General features: G+C 44.6%; 1 protein-coding gene and 1 long non-coding RNA gene across 6 annotated transcripts in view; one reads left to right on the top strand and one right to left on the bottom strand.

Moving 5' to 3' along the window:
- The window catches only part of LOC129385288 (uncharacterized), a 482,098-nt gene that overhangs the window by 139,025 nt on the left and 317,853 nt on the right, over positions 1-25,220 (top strand). The window contains exon 1 of one of the 2 annotated variants that reach the window (XR_008612865.1): positions 15,335-15,543. The exons of the other annotated variant lie outside the window; for it this stretch is intronic. This is a non-coding gene — a long non-coding RNA (uncharacterized lncRNA). Of the gene's footprint in view, positions 1-15,334; positions 15,544-25,220 lie in introns of those variants that run through there. 2 annotated transcript variants of the gene reach the window in all.
- LOC126533297 (uncharacterized) overlaps positions 1-25,220 on the bottom strand; it is a 49,600-nt gene that overhangs the window by 14,327 nt on the left and 10,053 nt on the right. For 3 of the 4 annotated variants that reach the window (XM_050180554.3, XM_055071808.2, XM_055071806.2), the window contains exons 4-9: positions 23,410-23,454; positions 16,466-16,528; positions 13,727-13,786; positions 10,629-10,691; positions 6,795-6,992; positions 381-425 (exon numbers count right to left, since the gene is read on the bottom strand). In XM_050180554.3, coding sequence (XP_050036511.2) covers positions 381-425; positions 6,795-6,992; positions 10,629-10,691; positions 13,727-13,786; positions 16,466-16,528; positions 23,410-23,454 — 474 coding nt within the window. The remainder of the gene's footprint in view (positions 1-380; positions 426-6,794; positions 6,993-10,628; positions 10,692-13,726; positions 13,787-16,465; positions 16,529-23,409; positions 23,455-25,220) is intronic. The other variant, XM_055071807.2, reaches the window with a different exon arrangement.

Here is a 25,220-nt window from a genome sequence, read left to right as displayed (position 1 = left end):
AGGATTTGCCAATGGCCAACAACATATATCACATATACGCAGTGCTGAATTTGTTTCTGAGGGCACATACTTATTCACACATACCTTGTGCTTTAATTTAGTAGACAACTAGGTCACTGGGTGTGAGAGGTTACAAACAAGCGCCAAAAGTGGGTAATGTTTCTAAAGAACTATAGTTACAATGAAAGCGCAAGCGAAAACAACATCTTATTGGACGAATGAAGACACATACACAACGCGTAAGGTATTCGTCACAGTACCGACTTCAAGAATAAAGGCACGACAGTTAATTTGCCTGCAGTTACACGCCTGCAAACCTCATATATTAAACAACACTAAGCTTTCACATGCTTTCATATGGAAGTTTCAACTCTACTTACACGTGTTTCCTACTTGACCTATCATTCCAGGTAGGCCGTATGCACCTGAAAAAGTCATACAAAACACTCCGTTAAGTACAGAAGTTAATGGAACTTCGTAAAGTAAGGTGATATGGCGAATGACAAAAAAAAATCTCGAAATGCTTAACCATATTTTATTTTATAATGAATGAAGCGATTTTATGTGGCGCCTCTGGTATTGCAGTTGAAATAGGTTTTATGCAGTAGTGTTTGTATGAGGACATTTTTGAGCCGAATATACACATATAACAAAATATAACAAAATTTGACGTCGATGGTTGTGGCGGATGCCAAGCACTTTCCTATCACGAAATAATAAAAATACCACATCGCTGTTAGACTTGCATAAAACATTTTAGTCTTGGATAAAATTACTGGATTTCTTTCAGCATGCTCCTTTTTCCGTTTTTTGGTGCTGAAAGAGAAGCGAGCTATATATATATATATATATATATATATATATATTATAATACCGAGACCGATCAAGTTGTCCAGCGCTGTTTATTCCAAAAAAGGCAACGCCCGCAGCTCACGCGCGAAGTCGAAGAAGAGAGAAGATGATGATGGCTATGTACAAATGAAAACGACGAAGTACGTTAATAGTGCTTACACTAACTTCCCCCCGTCATGGAAGCGGCCAGCCTGGCCGCAGATTAGAGATTATCTAAACGGGGAGTGAAGGGCTTCATCCGCGACACGTGAACAATTTCGGCATTCCGGCGGCGCCGGTCAGTGACGGAGTGTACTGGGCGGACGAGATAGTTCACTGCAGATGTTTGCTGCACAACGGTGTATGGACCAATGTAGCGTGGAAGGAACTTCTCACAGAGGCCTGGGGTGCGGACGGGAGTCCAAAGCAGGACTTGGTCTCCTGGGTGAAAACGTAGGTCACGGCGTTTGTTGTCGCAGTAACGCTTGCGCTCAGCTTGGGTAGCTTCTGTGCTTTGCCGGGCGATTTGACGGCAATGTGCAACTCGGGCAGCAAAATCTTCTGGAAGCGACGCGTCAGGCGAAGAAGGTGCGAAAAATAGTTCTCTGTCGAATATGGTGGAAGGAGATCGTCCATACACAAGGAAGAAAGGGCTGTAGCCGGTAGTCCGTTGATTAGCAGTATTATATGCGAATGTCACAAAAGGAAGAATTTTATCCCAGTCAGTGTGGTCAGGACGGATGTACATGGCAATCATGTCAGACAGCGTACGGTGTAAGCGCTCAGTAAGGCCATTGGTTTGCGGATGATAAGTAGAAGTAGATTTGTGGACGGTATTAGTGGCTCGAAGAACTTCCTCGAGAACTTGTGAAATGAACGCCTTGCCACGGTCACTGAGAAGAACACGAGGAGCCCCGTGGCGCAAGACGATGGCGCGCAAGAAAAAGTCGGCGACCTCAGAAGCGGTGCCGGATCGCAGAGGGGCAGTCTCGGCATATCTTGTTAAATGGTCGACCGAAGTGACAATCCAACGGTGACCGGAGGGTGTCAACGGCAAGGGACCATATAAATCAATGCCAACAAATTCAAAAGGTGCGTCTGGGCAAGGGAGAGGTTGTAGTAAACCGGCAGGAGGGGATGTCGAGCGTTTGCGGTGCTGACATGACGCACAAGAGGCAATGTATTTGGCCACCGTTGTGGATAGGCCAGGCCAGAAGCAGCGGGTCTTTATGCGGTCGTAAGTCTTGTGGAAGCCTAAGTGGCCAGCCGATACATCGTCGTGAAGTGCCTCTAATACCCGCAAGCGAAGGCAGCGAGGTAGAACTGGGACCCACCGGTGACCTGTTGGGTGGTAAACGTAGCGGTGTAGCACGCCACCTTGAAGGCGGAATTGTCGAAGTTGGCGTCGCAAGCGGCTGTTGGGTGGTTCGGTCAACCCACTAAGGCGATCCATGAGAGCTCGACAGTAGGAGTCGGCCCGCTGAAGCGAGACGAAATCAGAGCGTGATGAAAACGTAACTTGGTCCAGGGGCGTTATCGAGAGCTGGTGGGAGGCAAGCGTAGCATCGGAACGACGTGGTTGGGAAGACGACGGCGCGTTACCGGGAGAGAGTGAGAGTGGGCAGCGAGACAATGCGTCTGCATCATGATGGCGTTTTCCAGACTTGTATGTTATAGTGAAGTCATATTCCTGCAATCGCAGTATCCAGCGTCCTAAGCGTCCTGACATGTTTTTCATTGATGACAGCCAACACAGAGCATGATGGTCGGTGACGATGGTGAAGTGGCGGCCGTAAAGGTATGGGCGAAATTTCTGAATCGACCAAACGATAGCCAGGCACTCTTGCTCTGTAATGGTGTAGTTCCGCTCAGCTGGAGAAAGTGTTCGGCTGGCATATGCTATGACTTGCTCTTTAGATTCTGTATTACGTTGCAGAAGTACTGCGCCAATACCTTGTGCGCTTGCGTCAGTATGGAGTATGGTGGGGGCACGATTATCGAAGTGGCGAAGCACTGGTCCAGAAGTAAGATGCCGCTTAAGAGCTTGAAAAGCCGACTCGCAGTCGCTAGTCCATGTGAAAGAGGCACCGGTAACCAGTAGCTTGTGTAGAGGAGCTGCTATTGCTGCGAAGTTGCGTATAAATCTACGAAAATATGACGCCAAGCCGAGGAAACTACGTAGATCTTTCTGTTGCTGGGGGCGAGGAAACTGAAGAACGGCACTAATCTTTTCGGGGTCAGGCTGGATGCCAGCTTTTGAGACGACGTGACCCAATACTTTTATTGTTTTGCTTGCAAATTTGCATTTTTTTGTATTGATTTGGAGACCAGCATTCGCAAGGCACTTGAGAACTTCGTCTAATCGATGAAGATGTTGGCTGAAGTCAGACGAAAAGATGACAATATCGTCCAGATAACAGAGGCATGTCTTCCATTTTAGACCACGAAGGACGTTGTCTATCATGCGCTCAAATGTGGCAGGAGCATTACAAAGGCCAAAAGGCATCACGTTAAATTCATAAAGGCCATCCGGTGTAGCGAATGCGGTCTTTTCTTTGTCAGTCTCGTTCATCGGAATTTGCCAATATCCTGACCGAAGATCAAGGCTGGAGAAATACTCCGCCCCTTGTAGTGTGTCCAAAGCGTCGTCAATTCGAGGTATTGGATATACGTCCTTGCGTGTGATCTTATTGAGCGCTCGATAATCCACGCAAAAGCGAACTGAGCCATCTTTTTTCTTTACCAGGACCACGGGAGACGCCCATGGGCTAGATGAAGGTCGTATTATCTTCCGCGCAAGCATGTCAGCAACCTGTTGTTCAATGACCTTTCGTTCGGACGGCGATACACGATAGGGGCGTCGTCGTATAATAGCGGAACCATCGGTTTCGATGCGGTGTGTAGCCGCAGGAGTTTGGCTCAACACAGGGGAACAGCTATCGAAACAGGCTTTGTGTTTTGCCAAGACCACCATTAGGGCTTCGGACTGCGCGGCTGTTAGGTCAGAACCAAGAACGGCTGGAGGAGGGAAAGAATCATCCAAACCTGAGGTTGGGGCTGGCGATGAAGAAGGGCAAAGCGCGACTAGAGAGATAGGTTGAGTGTCGGCGAGGGTTGCCACAGTCATCCCTTTGGGCAGCATCACAGGATCTGGGGTCGTGTTGCAAGCAGACAGAAGGGCGCGGCCGCGTGAAAACCGGACGAGACAGGTGGCAATGAGAATTCCGCGAGAAGTACAGCGGGAAGAAGGGGCGACTAGGGCGTCTCCGTCGGCGATCTGACTGGATGTTACGGCTACAACGTCTTCGTGACCAGGACGCAGGACGTAGTCGGCAGCGATGGTCAAGTTCACGCATGAAAGTGAAGAGTCCGCAACAGGTTCAAGCTCTGTATCCGTGATGTGGACAACTTCCTCTCTACATGAAATGACGGCTGAAGCAGAATGTAGGAAGTCCCAACCCAGTATAAGTTCATGGACACACGTTGGAAGGATGATAAACTCGATGTGGTGGCGTATGCCGTCGATGAGAACACGAGCAGTACACTGTCCGTCAGGGTGAATGAATGCATTATTAGCACCACGCAAAATAGGTCCAAGATAAGGCGTTTTTACTTTACGGAGCCGCGAACACAGATCACTCCGAAGAACAGAAACGGCGGCACCGGTATCGATGAGAGCTGACGCGGGAACACCTTCGACAGTCACAGAAAGCATGTTGGCCGGGCGAACAGGAGGAATTTTTGAAGACCGATAAGAAGCAGTTTCCCCTCCAAAAACTGCAACAGTTAGTTTTCCGAGTGCTGGTCGACAAAATGGGAAGTGGGGCGAAGCGGTGATGTAGAGCGCCGGTAAGGGGATGGGGAACGACGTCTGGCCGAACGGGAACTATGAGGCAGATTGGGAGCAGCTGGTGGAGACGGAGAACGCTGTTGCGGGGACGAGTACGGTCCGGGATAGTAGTCGTCTGATCGGCGAGTGCGGTCTCTTTCGTGCTCAGCATAGCCTCGCCTTTCATCCTGCTGGCGCCGGCGACAGAAGCGAGATATATGGCCGCGTATACCGCAGTAAAAACAAACTGGACGAGGTGGACGCCACTGAGGGTACGATGGCGCAGCAAGTGCTCTGGTTCCCATCGAAGCCAAATGGTCATAGGAAGCGCCAGTAGGCACGGAAGGCACGGTAGGGGTGGGTAGCGAAACAACATCCGCGTAGGTAGGTGTGGAGCGCGCTACCGGAGCAAGATGCGTCATGGGTGTAGTCATCGCTGTCAACTCCTGCTTTACGACCTCGCGCAAGTCGAAGGCGGGGGTTGGGGCGCAGGCAGCAGGTGGACGCCTGAGGTCTTGTAGTTGAAGCTCTTCGCGGATGATGGTGCGGATAAGAGCACGTAGATCTGGAGAATGGGGAACCTGAGGATCGCTGCAGTCATGTGGAAGACGAATAGACTGCAGCTCGTCGAGGCGTTGACACGTTGAAGTGATGTCTTGGACAGAAGCCGGATTTTGCACGATTAAGGCGTTGAATGCGACAGGCCCAATGCCTTTTAAGATGTGGCGAACGCGTTCGGCTTCCGTCATGCTAGGATTCGCACGGCGGCACAGAGCCAAGACATCCTCTATGTATGAGGTGTAAGACTCTTGGGGAAGTTGGCGCCGCGTTCCCAGCTTCTGTTTGGCGACTTCTGCACGGCCAGACGAGGAAGCGAAGATTTGCCGCAGCTTCGAGGTAAACGTGGACCAATCCGCGATGTCGGATTCGTGGTTGAAATACCACGTCTTTGCAACACCGGTCAAGTAGAAGGCGACGTGCCTCAATTTCTGGGTGTCGTTCCACTTGTTGCAAGAACTCACGCGGTCGTAGTGGTCGATCCAATCGTCTACGTCATCACCGCGGAGTCCCGCGAAGACAGGGGGATCGCGCTGAGGGCTCGTCACAGTCCAAGAGGGCGCCGCAGGCGGGGTCGTCGGTGTGGTAGGGTTAGAGGCGCCGGAAGGGCCGGGGTTGGAAGTGTCCATTGTTGTAGGGGTAGCTGGGTGCAGGCGGCGACCGGAACGGAGCTCCAGGGAGGACGGGAACGCGAGAGGACGTCGGGATCTTGACGTACCTCCACCACTTTATAATACCGAGAGTTGTCCAGCGCTGTTTATTCCAAAAAAGGCAACGCCCGCAGCTCACGCGCGAAGTCGAAGAAGAGAGAAGATGATGATGGCTATGTACAAATGAAAACGACGAAGTACGTTAATAGTGCTTACAATATATATATATATATATATAGAGGCCGGATCTTTGGGGACCCGCTAACTTCATTTTAAGTTACCTGAATCGCGTTGAATAATTTCCAGGCTATTCTATAACTCCCATTCATATCAGGCTTTGGCTTTTAGCCCTGTTACTGCAGCATAGTTTAAAACATATGAATCGATGTTATTGGCAGTTTGTAAGAATGGTCAACACCTACGAGTCCCCAAACCCTCACGGTTTTCACTGGGATATATTGACGCGAAATAAGTTTGCACGTGTCAACACGGGACCCTTAAGGCGAGAACGACGAAGTTCGTGGTTGCGCGCGGGCTCTCCGAGGACCAGCCATAGCTAAAGGCAGACGTTTTTTGCCAATCTGTATCTTGCCAAGCTGTTTTAGTTGTAATAGCTGGATGACAATATTACACGACATCCTCCTTGAAAAGGTTCGAACCTGAAATTGTCCCGAGCTGAAGTTTAGTCCTCCTACCCGGGTTGCGGACGCTTGCTCCGCGCAGGTTTCTGCGGACGCTTTATCGTGGACTTATAAGTGACACCATTTTTATCTTCACCGTAATATGATCGCTATGCGTGATTACCGAGAACTAACGCGTGCTAGAGAGGCAACCATCTGTCAAATCATCTCCTAGACATCAAATATTAGAGGAAATCAGTATATTTTACACAATACAATTTAGTGAATAAATGAAGCTCCACTTACCATAGCCCATGCCGCCCATCATGCCTCCGCCCATCATTCCTCCACCCATCATCGTCGGGTCCATCATCGCTGGGTCCATCATGCCCGCACCCATCATTCCACCGCCCATCATCATCGGGTCCATCATTGCTCCGCCCATCATGCCTCCGCCCATCATACCTCCACCCATCATACCCATGTTGCCGCCGTGTCCATCGCCTGCAAATACACACGAAGCGCAGTTGTTCTACGTTGCACACTCCCATGTGACATTAATGTGGACGTACAGCTAACAACATAAGTTTGCGGAGCACAAAATCTAAGAATCTAAATTTCATTGTAGCCAATACATTCACCTTCGAATCAAAAACGTATGTAATTATACTTTTTATTTACACCTACAACGTTCTTAACCTGCCTTTTGGGCTAAGTAGAAAAGTCACGAAGAATGATTTTGACGCAAATTCAGAATTTTCGAAGCATTTGTGGCTCTAGAGGTCCCCTTAAGGGATGAGCAGAAAACACTCGGTAAGTTTATGCGGCAAAGACATTAACTATGATTCAGATATGTTCTTCGATTGTAGATATTGTCCACTCCGTGTAGGTTATGTTCACAACATGACCGGCATGACGTACTTGCGGCCCCTGCAATCGCTTCTAGGTTATTCAGCCACAATAATACAGCGTTCGAGATTGGCTCCTCTTACGTAGATTGAACCATCACTGCGATGTGTGTCCGCGAAAGCCATGTGATACGGCTAAGGTTGGTTACTGCTGCTTTTTAGCATTGAGTGTCTAGTGGCACAATCAAATATCTGTGTGTTTAAATGACTCACTTGTGTTTTTCGTAGCCATTGTTTTTCTGGGGTAGCGAAAATTTAAGTTATTTAACAATATCTTACGAACAAATTTCTTAAAAGTAATAAAAAGTATGAAATGACCTACATGTTTGTTTGTTTGGCTAGTTCTATTTACTTACTATAAATGAACCTCAACTTGCCCACCTCTCTATCTTATTTTAGATAGGCTGCCTTTAATGATGACTGACAAGGTTAATTCATCTATGTGATGGTATAGATACTATGATTCTTCTTCGTCACCTTTCTCAAGATGATCGTATAAAAACTTTCGCTCGCCATCTCGGCCCTGCGACAGTGCATGTCCTGCGAAGCTGTTGAAAACCACCACAACAACTACTAAGGGGGTATGCTATGCTTTATTGTTTTGGAGTAATGGTACTAGTGGTAATTTAGAGTAGTGATAGTGATGTAAGTTAATGGTAACGTTGACAGCACGCCGCCGCTGGTCGTATTGCGGTTTATTTTGCGCCTTGGCGCTTTCCGTGTTCACGCTACTCCTTGGGAGTATGCGTCGCCTGCCCATAGGGGTGTTGCAACAACAATGTAATCAGTTTCTGCGTGGTTCTATTATTTACGAAAGGCTAGTGACGTCACTCCCCACGTCACAAGCTACGGTCGGCGCGGCAGCTTGCGCAAGAGTAATCTTTACCGGGAAACGTATGCGGGCAGCGCTACGTGCTTGACATTGCTATCAGGAGCCCCTTATCATCAATTATGTGGTTCCGATGCTTGTTTTGTGCTTGTTCTTTATAGAAGCGAAAGCTTTTCTGCATGTTGCATGCGGGATTCCAAAGAATGTATGCACTTTTCGCTTCACTTTGTTGAGTGCTTCAAGCCTGCTTCACCTCCACTGGGAACCGGCGTGGTATTGCACTACCTCCGGGATTGTGCTACATTTTCTGATAACAGACGCGGACAAGAAAAAGGACGACAGACTAGAGGCTAGCAGCTTCGCTGTAAAATGAGGCTTATTTTCCTGTTAGTAAGGTTCCACAGCAAAACGTAATAAAACAACTACTACGCACGAGTACTAATAGCAGTGCGACAGGAATAATTTGTTTCTGGAAATGCACTGAATGCATAAAAAAAGATTTGTAGCACTGTACTAACATTTTTTTTGGCGGTATATGAAGCTGAAACTAAGCGGGCAGCAAAGACAGCTACTGATCCTTATATTCGCAGCATTACACGACAACGTTTGCTGTCTCTCTAGAGAGATCATCCCGCAAATATATCATTTCAACTGTGGATAGAAGTAATCAAAGGATGAATCGTCTAACCTATTGCTAGTTTCTTTGTGCATGCAGGCTTAAAGAGTAGTTCCTAGCCTTTCACTTCGCAAGAGTCTTCGTTGATACAATAAAATCATTAATTTTGTAAGCTGTATTAGCGTATGTAGCAGGAGTCTATGCGAACTTCGATAGATAATATATTTATAAGATTTCCTACTTCGGTCACGTAATACGCCCACATGCCAACATGCCAACATTAGAATTTTCTATTCTTTATGTAACAAACTCCATTGGTCAACCAACTTGCTTGCTCTCTCTCTCTCTATCTCTCGACACACACACACACACACACACACACACACACACACACACACACACACACACACACACACACACACACACACACACACACACACACACACACACACACACACACACACACACACACACACACACACACACACACACACACACACACACACACACACACACACACACACACACACACACACACACACACACACACACACACACACACACACACACACACACACACACACACACACACACACACACACACACACACACACACACACACACACACACACACACACACACACACACACACACACACACACACACACACACACACACACACACACACACACACACACACACACACACACACACACACACACACACACACACACACACACACACACACACACACACACACACACACACACACACACACACACACACACACACACACACACACACACACACACACACACACACACACACACACACACACACACACACACACACACACACACACACACATATATATACATATATATCACTGCTTTCTGTAACAGCGTTGGCTGTGACCAACGTTCTTCGTTAGCTTACGGAACTCTTCTCAGCATCGACAATTATGTCTTTTCGTTGCCTTTGCGAACGCATTTATTACAATCTGCATGGCTGCAATGCTGCATTTTAGCAGTATGGACAGCCTCTTGCGTTGCATACAGAAAGCCAGCAATTCAATTTAGGAAACAGTTTTAATTTGCATTCACGTGAAGTAGCACAAGCGTTGTCAATTTTTAATTGTACATGAAGTAATCTTCTGAAAAGATGCCTAAATTATCCTTTTTCTTTTCTTCAAACATAGTTCTGCCCAATGTGGGTTCTCCGAAATTCTGGGCAAGTGGTAAAAAATGCAGATCGTTTCCAGAACGCGTTGTAAAAACACGCTACATTTCCTCATAATGTTGAACGATATAAAAGTTGCCTCGGGCCAACGTTAAACAGTTATTGCTAACAAAGCGTCCAGTGCCTTTTGTTCCTTCGCTTTACTGAAAGTGGTGGAAATAAATTCTTAGCATAGTAACATTACACATCGCAGAAAAAAATCTTTTTAATGACCTTTAGGGTGGAGCGGCGTAAAACGGGCTTGCAAATAAAAAAATATAATATTGATACTTATCTAAACTTTTATAGTGCTGGGGGAGGAAAGTTTCTACATGTTGCGAATATTTTTTTTATTCCGATTTAAGAAAGCTATTGAAAAATTGCAACAACATCGCTGCTGCTGAAAGCAGCAACTGGCTGAGCGTACCATTTTGAAAAAAAAGATGTAAGTAAATTTCATTTTCTACGATAAACCGCACTGCAGAGCAATTCGGGTTTAAAGTGCTCGTCTCAAGGTTCACATGTTACTTTAGAATTCACTTTTGTAGGAAGAGGACAGCTAGGCTCACCCATATTTTCCATTCCATGGTGGTGCTCTTCGGTCGCAGAGGGCGAGTGTTGAGTTCCAGTTTCTAAATGTGCACACATATAAAGACCATCTCTTGTACATGTAGGACATGCAGACTGGTAGAGTAAACACATAACACACTGCAGAACACAACGGCACAAATGGCGACAAAATCACTTCTATATTGAAGAAAACAGACAAGTGAACTGCTGCTTTACTGTGGTCTTTTTCGCACTTAAGAGCACTTTTGATGAACACTATTTAAGCTTGGAGGAAGTCGCAGATACCACTATTTTTTTTTTCATTGCATTTCGACTCCTACCGTCAATATCGATGTGCCACTTATTTCTCGGTCTGCCAGAGAGTTCATCAATGCGGTAGGGATTCACGCTACTGAAGAGCAGGCGGAATATATGCTCTCCTTTTTACTCCTTGTGTGCGTGTCGGCACGCTTACCTTTAATTAACATACGTTGCTTTCGGCGTGCGCATTCAAACAGTTGTTCTGACGCCCTCGCTTCATGCGAGTCGCTGGGGCTCAGGTAAATGGACTTTCCATAACCCGTAGTAGCCTGGTACAACGGGACATTTTAGGGCAACTTCCATGCAAGAAATATTTGCCGGAAGTCATATCACTTGTCGTCAATTGCAAAGGCACTGATCTGAGTAATAAATACTATGTTTGCCAAGCTACCAACCCATTTCTTGGCGTCATCAGCTATTGCACGGGCATTTGCTTTTGCCAGCCGCCTTTTCAATTTTATTCCTGCTTCTCAGATTCGGATTCAGTTACGTTAGCAGCTCTCTGGCTGAAAGAAGGCTCCAGAGCGTTTGCTGGTACTTCTGCTTTTAAGACGGCAAGCTGGGCGAGTTGGTGATTGAACATGTTCCTATGGGTGGGCAGCACGTCTTTACGTTTTCTGTATATTATAGTTCGTTGCTTGAAATAATAAACTAGTTGTTAGTCTGCGCTCGTGTTGTGTTCTGCCTCTCGTCCTTCGTCCGGGTTGCGCTGCCCACCCATAGGAACACTTCTGCTTTAGAAGAGAAGCACGTTTGTCCACCGCATGTTAAACAAGCCGGCTTTTTCTATGCTACCTTTTATCAATTGTTTCCACTCAGAGTGGAGAAAGCAAACCAGACATCTTGATTTTAAGCTTGCAGGGCCCTTCATTTGTATTTATTCTCTTAACCACGGAGCGCAGCCTAAACAGACAATGAATGTATTGTAGGGCCACTTGAAAGCCGAGGTGCCGCAAGCAACATCTAGAACACTGAATACTTGCAGAACAACGGCGACAAAGACTACCACTGCGATAACGATCGATGCCCGGGTAACGAGAACAACAATGGTGACAGCACAACACTCCAGCGTCCTGACGATAGCTGCTTATGGGAAGACTTTCCGAACCCGGAATCCAATTTTACGTACATGTTAAATGTGGCCGCAACCAACATTTATGCTCTGGTGATTTGTCGATCTGTTGCGCCATAGAACGAGTCGAAATGTTCTGCGCAGGAACCATGACTACTTCAAATACGATAATGACAGCTCCGACCGCTTCAGAAAAAAAAGTTATTCCAACAATGTCTGTTACAGTGTTACTGACTCTGAGTTAAGTGCTGTTAAGCCTCTCTTCTTTTTATTGATGGAGGATTCAGGCATGGCATATGAGGAATAACATAAAATCAAATAAGTGCTTGTAACTCACCATCGAGCAGAAACTGCAGTAACGCCTCTGGAAATTCTGTTAGTAACTTAATTGGTGTAAAGCTTAAGTACATCTAGCTTCAGTCAAGCATTTCTTAAGATGTTAAGTGAGATCGCTCGCGTTCCAAGGCGTAGCTGAAAGAGGTTGAACATCTTGACGCTGCGGCGTAAGACGACGACGACAGAAGGCAGGAAACTGAACTCGCAACTAACTTTATTCGAAGGCGTGCACAAACTTATGTACTAAAACCCACAGTCGCGTGCTATCCCATCGATGGCGACATTATCAGTGCGCAGGCCAAAACGACGAATGCCGTAATCTAATACGAGGCGCTTTGAAAATTGAAATTCATTCTCATACAAATTTAATAATTGCAAGCTTACACAACGCGATCTTTTTTCTTGATATAGTTGGCCTCAATATTCTCCCTCGTAGTCTGATTTCTATGCGCGGAAAGTATTGTGGTGTCTTCATAGATTGGAGTGCACCATGCTCACAGCAATGCCGCGCGACATGTGAATCGACATTACCCGTTAGGGAGCGCCTATGCTCAGACAATATAATGTTCAGACATCGACCTGTTTGGGTTATATAGTTTGGCTCTGGCGCGTAGTTAGAATAAATGATCATATAGCTAATATTCACACTACTTTTAGCAAATACTTTTGATGTGAGTGTCACATTAAAGCATCATACAAAGACTCGAATGAATGCACTAGACATACAAATTAATTTATATATTTATTTATTTATTTATTTATTTGCTTATTTATTTACACATACGGCAAACCTATTTTAGGGCGATAGGAGAAGTTAAGCTGGAGCAGTAACTAAGCATAAACTATGCAAACATAGGCAATCAATTGTAAGAATTTACCATAGGTACGTGCCTATGTCAGGGAAAAACTGTGGCTGTACTTATGGCGGATGAAACAAATATACTTTATTTGCACAGATTCAAATTAACTTCTTTCGCACTGCTTGTATGGGTATCGAACCACTTAGGCGTGTTCTTCTATAATGGGGGAATTAATCTTTCATATAAGAGCAGTTTAGCACCATGTGGGGCATTAGTTAAAGCGCGGCGCAAATAAGCTAGTTTTTAAGGTGCATTATTGTTTACACTGCGCCATCAATGTAAAACAAAAATATGGGGTATTATATCGCAGTACGCGATCTGCATTACATGGAGCTAAGCTTGTAGTAGAGCTAACGACTTCAGCTTCCCTTAACTCTATAGCTTTCTCGATATAGGTGAATTAATTCTGTCCCAATTATACCAAGTTCGCAAAACTCGTACGTCCAGAAAAACAAGATTCAAAAGCAATTTTCTCAGATACATACCACAGCTCACTTCGATAAAAAAAAAAGGCGGTAGCTGCACTCACCCACAGGTTCTGATGGTGTTTGGCGTTGTGCATGCCTGTTAGTTGCATGATTCTGACCACCTAAAAACATACCTCAAGTCAGTCTGTTGTGTTTCAACACTTCTTAGCTTGCTCTTACTACAAATTCATTCGAGTTCCTTTGCCTGTATAGTGCTACTTATGCTATATGAATCGAAGTTCTGAAAATTCCGCTGTCAAATAGCAGGTTACTTTGGAAACACAGTAAAAAAAGAACTACGAGTGCTACACAACTTTAGACGAACGGCAAGAAGTCATCAAAACACGCACTTATGTTGATAATCATGCTTATGACACCCGCTCGTTCCTTCAGTTTTCTGTAAAAAGAAGTGCACACCACCTCTCTGCTTTTCCTGCAACTGTTTCTAGTACACGTGCAACGTTATGGCACCAGGATTGCCCTTTCTCTGTAAACATGTTTCATCAAGCTTTCCCTTTCTCTATAGTATTTTAGCAGCCCCTGCTACATTTATCAGCAAGCCGCTTGACACTACAAATTCAACATAAATAAAATTTGTTCAAAAATGATGCAAGTGCATTTTTTTTTCGGGTCAACGAGGGGCGGATACAGGGTAGCCTCTGAGGCGAGGGGGGGAGGCTTGGCTTTATTTAATATACAAGGAGCCCGGGGAAAAGGGCTGTCTGGACACTTGCATGCCCAATACTGTCAGCGCTGATGTTGCATTGTCCGGTTGGGTAGGGCGCAGATCCCCGGAGTCCCCCTGTGAGTCCGATAGGGGTAACAAGCCAAATGTCGTTTCGAGCAATGTGGTGACAATAAATTAGTCCACCTAGGTGTTAGAAATATATTTTGCACTTCCCTCATATTACGCAGTAGAACACGTTGTGGGGATCGTTGGTTCATAGCTTTCAAAAAATGAAGCGCCAACAGAGACAGCACACCAATGAAGAAACATCAATGACCGGACAAGGCGCTTCCTGTCGTTGTTGTTTCTTCATTGGTGTGCTGCCTCTGTTTTCGCTTCGTCTTTTGAAATCATATTACGCATCTGCATGAGAATAATTTTTAAAAAGCTGCTTCAAAAGACAGAGGACCCTTCACGCTAATATGTAGGATCAGCATACCTGAAATCTATTTCCTAATATTATATATTCGTAAGTTTTGAGATTCTTAGCGCAGGAATAACTCAGAATGTAAACATAGTGGAAATGACTACAATTCAGGACAAGCGTCGGAAGCGTCGGTGGGCCTCTTAAGTCGCGCTGTCAAAAACCTCATGTCTGTTTGCAACAGGGTTTTCTAACCTGAAAAGGACAAGGAAGTGATGTATTTATTTACCAACGAGGTCTAGGGCAAAATATCGTTTAGTATTTTTTTTAATATTCATTTCTCAAACATTTACATACGTCAATGTGGTAACTTTCAATATGCGCCCCGTTAGACGAAACAAACCAGTTCCACCTGTTTTTCTATTGTTAGAAACACTCTTCAAAGTCTTCTTCTGTCACGCGTTCCTGCTGCGATGTCGTTTCTTTTTGCATTGTCTTCACGTTGCCGTAATGCTGCCTGCAGAGTACTAGTTTTTAAATTTGTAAACAAACTTCGCAGGGGGAGGGGGGGAGGGTAAATAAGGCTAGTTTAAAGGGCGCTTAAGCACAGTGACGTAATTGCGTGGCTAAAACTTACACGCTATAATAATGCAGAGTAGGCGAGGGCATTCTTGCGCTGCAAAATCCAGCGACACTCTTTCGAGAAATCTGGTCGGACGCTGCGCACTCAACCTTCCAGGCGCCTCAGTCGGCCAGGCAGCAAGTTGCGTTGGCAGTTGGAGATTCAGGTAAAAATTCGCTGAGTAGACCATAAATATGGTCGATTTGGCGCAAACAAGGAAGGACGGAAGGGAACAATGGGAGCACCCTTCCATCATTCCTTGTTTGCGCCAAAGCGATCACGTTTATGGTTTACTCATCAATATGAACCGACTAACCCAGCAACATGTACTTCAGGTAAAAATCCGTGGCGCACAAATCCAAGATAATAGGAAGGAACGACGTCAAAAATGCTTGCCATTTCAAATATTTTTGCGTTATTAAAAATTTTATACTTCAAAAGGTAAATATCTTTTAAATTTTATATAAAATATGCAGGGTTGATGGTTCATAGCTTTCAAAAGATGAGGAGGAGGAGGAGGAGGAGAAACATTTATTAAAAAGGTAGGACAAGCAGGTGTCGTTCTGCTTGTGCGGGAGGCGCCCTTAGTGAAGCGCCAAGAGACACAGCACACCAATGAAGAAACATCAATGACCGGACAAGGCGCTTTCTGTCATTGTTTCCTGGCTTGCGCCTTGTTGTTAAATGTTTAGGGTATATGGAAAGTTTTATACTTGAATTGTTACTAGTCAGTCTATAAAGGAAATCAGGCGTTATTCTTTCCGGTGTAAAACGAGCGATTGTATGCCCTTCGTTACCTTGAGTGTCAGACTGTGGATCGTGTAGTGAATATTTAGAATAAATAAAATTGTTTATTGCTTTCACGATGATATTTATACCAGCATTGACAACAAGCAAAATGAATATATAAATGAGTCAAGAATGCAGTTTTCACTGTAGCTATCAGAGCAGTATGAGTTACAATATACATAGCACTACGATTTAGAGTTTTTCAGCGCTGTAGGAAGGTTTTGGCTAACGGTTGTTGCAGAAGCTATGAAGCAGTACAAAGACATTGCATCTCAGTGCAAGTGGTGCGCTTTACTCACCCGGTTTCCTCCCAGGTTTCTTTGAGACACGTCCCCTTCCACGTGATGGTTTGTTTCGACCAGCTGAAAATATACAAAAGCACATCTGTTTCACATTTCGCTCATGAACTTTCAAAGTTGCTAGCGTCGTACTCACACTTGTTAAAATCCGTGCAAAAGCACTCTCAGTCGCCTTTATGGAAGCGTTCGTATAGGTGACGATTTCCCCGAGCTTCACAGCTCCTAAGGTGTAACAGACTTTCCAGCTTTAAAGTCGGTACTGCGCTTTCTGGTGTCGACTAGCAGTGAAAATGTCGTTCACTTTGGGACACATTTGTTTATGTGCGTAAGATCTCTGTGTGTAGAGGCTTCTTGTGGTTGTTGGGATACGCTAGAAATTCTCAGAAACACGTTGACTCCTCCAGCAGCCAATGTAACAAATTTTTTTTTCCTACTAATAAACTTTCAATCTCTGAATATAAGTTTTCAATTCCTTTTTCAAATGTTATAACGTGATGAAACAGATGACAATGTCCTAGCTAGAAAACAAAACTTTGACTTTTGGACCGACACTGTGCTAAAAACGGGACAAAAAAAGACAAGGAATAATGCGTTGACTACCAACTCGACGTCTTTATTTCATGAAAGGTGTTTGTTTTATAAACATTCAAGATGTTAGTCAGTACATTGTCTAGTGTCTATTCGTTTTGTCCCGTTTTGAGCATTGCTTCCTTCAAAATCACATACCAACTTGCACGCGTAGTCGCGTTTTTGTCGAAATTGGACGTACGTTTGCTAACGAAGCTATACATGGTTTTACATTCTCTTTGGGATAAATTATAGTGGCGTTATATATATATATATATATATATATATATATATATATATATATATATATATATATATATATATATATATATATATATATAGTGGCGTTATTGTCGTCGATTCACGCTCGGCCTGCCGCCGCTTGCATTGCTGCTCCATCCTTTTCGCTCATTGCTCAGCCTTTCGATTACCAGACGAAACCGGTACATCCGAAGCGTACACCCAATCTGTAGCATCTGATAGAGAAGGTGAACCCCGCGCGCCTCCACCTAGACTCTTCCTCCGCGACTACCCACCTCCGGCCTCCTCCTCAACTCCGCCGCACACTCCTCCTCGCCACCTCCAGGCACCCTCCGCATTCGGTGCTCGCTTCCCTCGTCCAGCTCGGTGGCCTCAGACTTAGAAAACAGAATGCGAGAAAGACACTAAACGCAGAAAAGCGATATACACCACACGTGCTGTGTACCTTGCTTTTCAAGGAACTCGGTGTTCCTTTTCTACGCTTTTATATGTTTTGTACGTTTTCCTTTCTGCGTTTTCCTTTTCTACGTTTTCTACTTTTTGCTCATCGTCTTGCATTTCAATCTCCCGCCTCCACCTGTATTCCCTGTTTTACTACGTCCAGCGTCTTTTTTCCTCTCTAAGTTTTCTAATAATACATTAACAACTAGCCCGCCTATGCATCCGACTTTCGCGCGTATTTCACAGACGGGACATGTACGCTTGCGCGTAAAGAAAATTCAGCGGTGATTTAGCGCTAAATACGACAGACATGTGGTAGCATTACGTCGCACCTTTTTCAGGTCATGGATGTATGATTTAAATCGCGCTCACCTAATTGCAATGTGTTGTTCAGGAGCTCACTCAACAGACGTTGTACCGCTTCGAGGACCGGTACAACGTTGTTGTGTAGACGAGACCACCAGGAGTTGCGCTCTACATATATCCATACGCGCTTTTCTATGCTCTCCCATCTCTCCTCTACTCTCTATTACGTGACCCGCTTCCCACACTTAACGCACATACACTTCTTTTCTACTTTGGCACTCCTGTTGTTAACCCATTGAAAAGAAAACATCCTCTCTCTGAGCTGTGGAAAGGGGATTTCACTTTTTTGTAGGACGCGAGCCGTCATGTAACTCTTGTGAAAAGAATACGGTACCCTTCACAGCGATTAAGTGAATGCACACATTAGTCAAGCGATCATCTCGTCTGCTTCAGCCTGTATGCAACTCGGGAGGCTTCGAATGGGTAGACATATCGAAAATTCTGGGCATCTCACATTGTTCTGGCGCCAATTCATGTATTCCTGAGCGAATTTGAGCAATTCGGAGTTGCTACGCTAGTTTAGGGACAAACGAGTCTTTGTCCAATTTTTGTGTTTCAGATAGAAATTATGCGCTAGGCCAAGGCGTATTCACGCTGAATCGTTGACGGCATTGTCGTGATGCAGTCTTGATATCAACACTCTTGCGCGGCCTGTGCGTGTAAGGTGAGGTCTGCAGATCTGCAGTGAGTTTGAATGTGAAATGAACGAAGCTGAGTGGCCCCACAATCGAGCTCCACTTGACTGGCGCTGCCGTAGCGAGGGAAGCGTTCTGGCTTCCGCTGCTCGCATGAATTTTCACGCGTACCATCGTTCCCCCGTGAGCAGTCGTGCGTATACCACACACGGGGCATGCGCTGGTTTTATCTGAAAGGAAGCTAGACCTATATAATTACCTCTTTGGACGCTCACAAACACGGACCGTTTTCGTTCGATGTGATCGTGGCCACTGTCAGTGTGCGACGCTTGAAACGCCGCTGGCACCGCTCCTCATTATACCAGCGTTGAGATGCTTTGAGAGGAACGCTACACCTTCGCGTGGATTTGAAGGCATCACTTTCAGGCAGAACTCCGAATTATTTTGGATAACTGTTCATGAACGTTCCTTTGCGTGTAATAAAGCAAACAATTTCTGTGAGTATCGTACGCTTGTCATACCCACCATCGCTTCAAAATGACGCCGTCGTGCAAAGACAGACAATAACGGTGCGCTCACTTTCATTTCATTCCATTTCATTTATTATCACCTTGAAGGCCCGAAGGCATTACACAAGGGGTGGGGGGGGGGGGCAATACAAACACGTGTAAGAGTGGTTTCGTGCAAAACAACGAATAAAAGAAAAGAAAAGAAAAGAACATTGCTGATTCTGTACCGACTCTAAACAATCAAAGAAAAAAATTGAATTGAAAAAAGTAACACGGCAATACATTCGCAATAAAAACAAAAGAAAAAGACTAGGTGGAAGGGTTGACAAGGGTAGACTATTCCGAGTGGTTTATGATGGGTTCATGAACGATGTACACTGTGAACAGAAAGTTATTCACAGTAATTTGTGAGGTATTCACGAACTTTTTTGCGGTCAGTACAGGTAACGAAGTTGTCAGGGAGCGCATTCTAATAAACGATTGCATCAGGAAAGAAGGAAGTGGTCATGGCAGATGAGCGGCCGGGTAAACGTGCTATGGCAGAGCTGTGACTTATGCGAGAGGAAGTTCGTAATGGTGGTTTAAGAAGGTGGTGCCTTGAACGTAGATTGTAAAAAAAAAGAGTGCAGCAAGAAAAGACGTGATATGATGCGGCGAGACTTCAGTGTTAGCAGACCTATTGTTTGCTTCAAAGAAGTGACACTAGTGTACCGTGAATAATGTGAAGTGATGAAGCGGGCGGCCCGGTTTTGAACAGATTCCAATGATGCGGCTAGGTAATCTTGATATGGATGCTAGACAGCAGAAGCAAATTCGAGTTGTGGACGGACAAATGTCTCGTACGCCAACTTCTTTACCTCTGGGGTTGCCTTCTTTAGATTTCTTTGTAGATACCGGAGTGAACGTGCAGCTTTGCCACGTATTGTTTCGATATGTGTTATCCAAGAGAGTGATGACGTCAAAATAAGACCCAGGTACTTGTAAGATGAAGTGGCGCTGATGTTGACAGAGCTAATGCGATAAGTAGACTGAAAGCGACTGCGCTTTCGGGTAAAAGACATATATTTGTATTTCGATAAGTTGAGAGGCATGTGCCATTTTTCGCACCATGACGAGATGGCATCCAGGTCACGCTGCAGGCAAAGAGCATCGCCAGAGGGGTTAACAGTGTTGTAAACTACGCAGTCGTCTGCGAAAAGTCGTAGTTTACAATGTATGCTAGTAGGCAAGTCGTTTACATAGATTAGAAACAATAAAGGGGACAGACAGGCGCCCTGAGGCACGCCCGATGTCACATCGGTAAGAGGTGAGCGGTGATTTTTATGGAAGTGTATTGTGTGCGCCAGGATAGGAATTGTTCAATCCATCTGAGTAAGTTATTACAGATTCCAAGTCCAGATAGTTTTTGCATTAACAGCTTGTGAGGCACCTTGTCAAAAGCTTGTGAGTAATCTAAGAAAACGGCGTCGATCTGCAGGTTCCTGTCCATGATAAGCAGAATGTCGTGGGTGAATTCGGCGAGTTGGGAATCACACGATAAATGTTTTCGAAAACCATGCTGAAATGGGTAGAAAAAATTATCGCTTTCAAGGAATTTCATTAGGCTTGAGGCTATAATGTGTTCTAGTAATTTTGAGGGGATGCTTGTAAGGGAGATTGGGCGGTAATTGGTAAGGTTCAAGCGGTCACCTGATTTAAATATGGGCAAGATATTAGCTTTCTTCCAGTCACCGGGAAGGGTCCCTGTTTCTAGCGATTGTTTGAATAGTACGCAGAGTATTTGGGCTGATACATGAGAAGTGTTCTTCAGAAGTTTACTACTAATACCATCACAGCCAGCGGCAGATGATGGTTTAAGACTATTGATTAGGTTAAATATGCCCTCCGCGTATATGCCTAGGTCTGGCATAGTTTGCACTGAAGCAGTTAATGTGGGCAGGTCAGCTACGTGAATGGGAGCAGTAAATACAGAAGAAAAGTAGTTATTTAGGGTGGTTGCGCATTTATCATTATGGATAGGTTCACCATCAAGGTCAACGAGTTCGATGGTGTTAGATCTGTCTTTAGTGGAGAGCATGCGCCAAAATTTATTTGAGTTTGTTTGGAGAATGGATAGTAGATCGTGACTATTAATTGAATGTTTAAAAGCGTTCAGTTCAACGCTAGCCTCCGTCCTTTTCTGTCTATGACCGCGTCGCCTAAGTGCTATGGTGCCAGGATCAGCATCATACCAACTAAGCCGAATATTTGTACACCTGAACTCATTTGCCTATTTCATAACGTTCATGTCCTCTCTGGACAAGCTCGGTCTAGTTTGCGCTATTGGTGATTTTTATTGACTGCCGCAACTCATTCTCTTTGGCTAGTTATTCATACATGAGGCTGCAGCGCTAGCTTCATTCGAAGTAGTGATGAACAGGATACATAAGCTGCTTAAATAACTAGCAATAAAGTTAGAATGGCCTTACATGTCCTGAGGAAAAGCGGCAGATGATTGAATAACTGTCAATTTGATGAAAGACGGTGAAGATATTAAGCTTGAAAAGCTTTCGGCCTTTTATACGCAATTCCTTATGACTTGAAGTGTACCAGACAGTTCGAAGAATGCCAAGAGTATAATGATCCATAAGAAGGAAGACGTTAAAGAGGTGAATTATAGGCCCAATAGCTTACTTTCAGTATTCACTTAAGATTCACTTAGGTGATTTCCAATAGTATCAAGGCAACACTTGACTTCAATCAGCCAAGAGAACAATTTGGCTTCAGGAAGCGATATCCTACAATGGACCACCTCCATCTCATCAATCAGGTAATTGAGAAATCTGCGGAGTAGAATCTCTCTCTATAGCTTTTACAAATTATGAAAAGGAAGTCGATTCAATAGAAATATCAGCAGTAATGAAGTCATACGTGAATATTCTGGGAAATGTTTACAAAGGTTCCACGGCAATAGTGTTACTCTACAAGAAAAGCAGAAACTTACCCATCAAGAAAGGGATCAGGCAACGAGACACAAGCTCTCCAATGCTATTCACTGGATGCTTAGAAGAATTAGTGAAGCTATTAGACTGGAAAGGTTTAGGAGTGAGGATCAATGATGAATATCTCAGCAACCTTCGGTTAGCAGATGACATTCTCCTGGTCTGTGAAACCAGAGATTAATTGCAACAAATGGATTAGGGTCTTAACCGAGGAAGTGAATGAATGGGACAGATGATTGATATGCAGAAGACAAACGTGATGTTCATTAAATAGCCTGGCAGGGGCAAGGAATTCATGATCACCAGTCAGCCTTCAGAGTCTGTATAGCAGTGTGTCTATCTCGGTCAATTACTCACAGGCGACCCTGACCATGGGAAGGAAATTTATAGAAGAATAAAAATAAATTGGAATCCATACAGCAGGCATTACCAAATCCTAACTGGGAGCTTACGATGGTAGTTGAAGAAAAGTGTGCAATCATTGCATTCTACCACTGCTAACCTATGGGGTAAAAACTTGGGGTTAACAAAGAAGCTGGAGAACAAGTCAAGGACCGCGTACAGAGCGATGGAACGAAATATGTAATATACGAAGAAAGAGATAGGAAAAGAGGGGTATAGATCAGAGAGCAAACAGGCAGAGCCGATATTCTAGTTGACATTAAGAGAAAAAAATGGATCTGGGCAAGCAATGTAATGCTGTAATGCGAAGGGTAGATAACCGGCAGATCATTATAGTTACAAAATGGGTGCCGAGGGCAGGCAAGTGCAGTCGAGGCCAGCAGGAAATTATGTAGGGTGAAGAAGTTAGGAAATTTTCAGGCGCAAATTGGTATCAGATAGCCCAGGACAGGATTGATTGGCGATGGCTAGAAGAGGCTTTCATCCTGTAGTGGACATAAGAAATAGGCGGTAATGATGGTGATGATATATATGAGAAGCCAATTGTAAACCACGGCTGATTATTTTCAGCCTTGATTTTATTTTGTGTATTCCCCTTTTTGAGTCGTTCTTAATAGCTACGAAAGCACATAAAACACGCGCGTTCAATAAATGTGAAGTAAACAAAACAGCAGGGGTATAGCAATATTGCTTATACTGTCATATGTATCCAAGTTATAATGAGTTACGCGTTTGCGTATTCGTTTGTTTGAATTTAGTAACGAGTTATATTTACTACTCACCTGAAACTTGTGCCCCAGGCTTTCTGACGAGAAGTCTAGGTCCTCCTAAGGATGCACAAAAACGTACCTATATGGTTGTCATGGATGTCCTCCCTGTCGGTAATATCCCATGTCTATGCCCCCAGTTCTCTCAATTACTGCTTCAGCAGAAGTTATGAACAGTTGTTTAACAAGGAATGTCGCTTGAATAAAAACTTTCAAAAAGGAGGGTCGGCAAGTCTGCGAAGACCACTCCGCTTTTCAAAAGATTGGCTCCCCGGCGAAATTCCTTGTTCCACCACTATTGACCGCTTAACACGTCCATATGCCTGGGAACTTATGCGATGAATGTTTTTGCAGTGGTGTTTTTAGTGTAATGGCGTTCTGTTCTGACCCATTGAAATCCCTGTAACACTTAGAACTCGGTGAGGTTTGCGTAAAGGGGGGTAGGCTACTCCGATGATAAAAAAAAAGATGTCTTGAAAATTCCGTAGGGTTGCACAAGCACTATGGGGCATGTGCGAAATTTTTTTTAGTTATTGCATTTTCTGATTGCATCACGCTTTGTATGTTTATATGCCGTGCGCATGCTGGTTTTGTTAGATTTCCTACGCACGATCACGCAAGCAGTGCTCTCACTGGTAGCATTTCAGGTTTTCAATAGACAAGCGAAATGTGAAAGGGGATACTTTCTTTTATTGCGATTGGTGTTCTTTGGCAACTTCACCCAGTTTGCGGTATGTCTCTCTAGCCTTGGCTAACACCATTAACGCCACCTTGGGTCACTGGATAGTCAATTGACAAATGGGTGGATCATCGGGCTGCTGCACTGTGAGAACAGGGTTTAGGACCAACCACTCATTGAAGAGCCGCACATAGCCAATGCCACATACCCGATAACCCAATTTTGTGCCAAAGGGATTAATTGAAGACCGGGTCATACATAGTGGCCCACATACAGTGACCCAAGTTGGGTCCAAGGGTCGGACGGTTGCATTAGAGGCCTGTGACTCCCTCTGCACGCAGCTCGATGCTCTAACCATTAGACTATGTGCTGTCCAGAGGGCCCACGATGCGGCGGTCGGGCATGACCTCACTGTCCCAACGTGGGAGCGGCCCGCAACGCGCTGAGTCACGTACCTCAGAACTTTCATTAAAGTTTTGCATCCATTCATACCCAGCGGCCAAAGTTTGCATGAAAAAGAGGTTAGCCGAGGACAAACTTCGTACTGGAGACTGGATGAAATTCCCGAGGAAGGCTTATTGCAATAACAACTTACAGCGAGACCACATAATTACAGTGGCCGGCAAGCATATCATGAGAAGCACGTTTTCCATCTTTTTATGTCGGGTGTTTCGTTTTATGCAATGCACAATTTTCAGAAATCGGCAGTAGCAGATAGCACAAGTCTATTTCTCGAGCCGGATTACTCGTAGAAGTGGGTATTACTCGCGAGCGAAGCGAAGACGCAAGCTCAGCTAATTATCGAAATGTCGTAAATTGAATTTTTGATTACTTTATGATGCATATTGCAATTTACGAATTATCCGAATCACACCAGTTTCGAGATATTCCCAAAAAAGGTGACGAAATACATTGGCAGTTCTATCACAATTGTGATTTATTTCATAAAACGACGTTTTCTTGAAAAAGTAAGTGAACAGTACATTTTTACTGAACGTATGACATCGCTTATTGTTACATTGATGCCATCCTCAGGATTCGTTTTAAGTTGATATGCCTTGGAAACCCGCTGACTACAATTTGTGAACTGCAATATATGCCAAGTATATAGCAAAAAACCTAATTAGTAAATTTACGTTTATTAGTC

Source organism: Dermacentor andersoni, chromosome 7 (assembly GCF_023375885.2).
Source record: "Dermacentor andersoni chromosome 7, qqDerAnde1_hic_scaffold, whole genome shotgun sequence".
Classification (NCBI taxonomy): Eukaryota; Metazoa; Arthropoda; class Arachnida; order Ixodida; family Ixodidae; genus Dermacentor; species Dermacentor andersoni.
The sequence above is the reverse complement of the archived record's forward strand: the minus strand, read 5'-3'. Positions and strand labels throughout refer to the sequence as shown.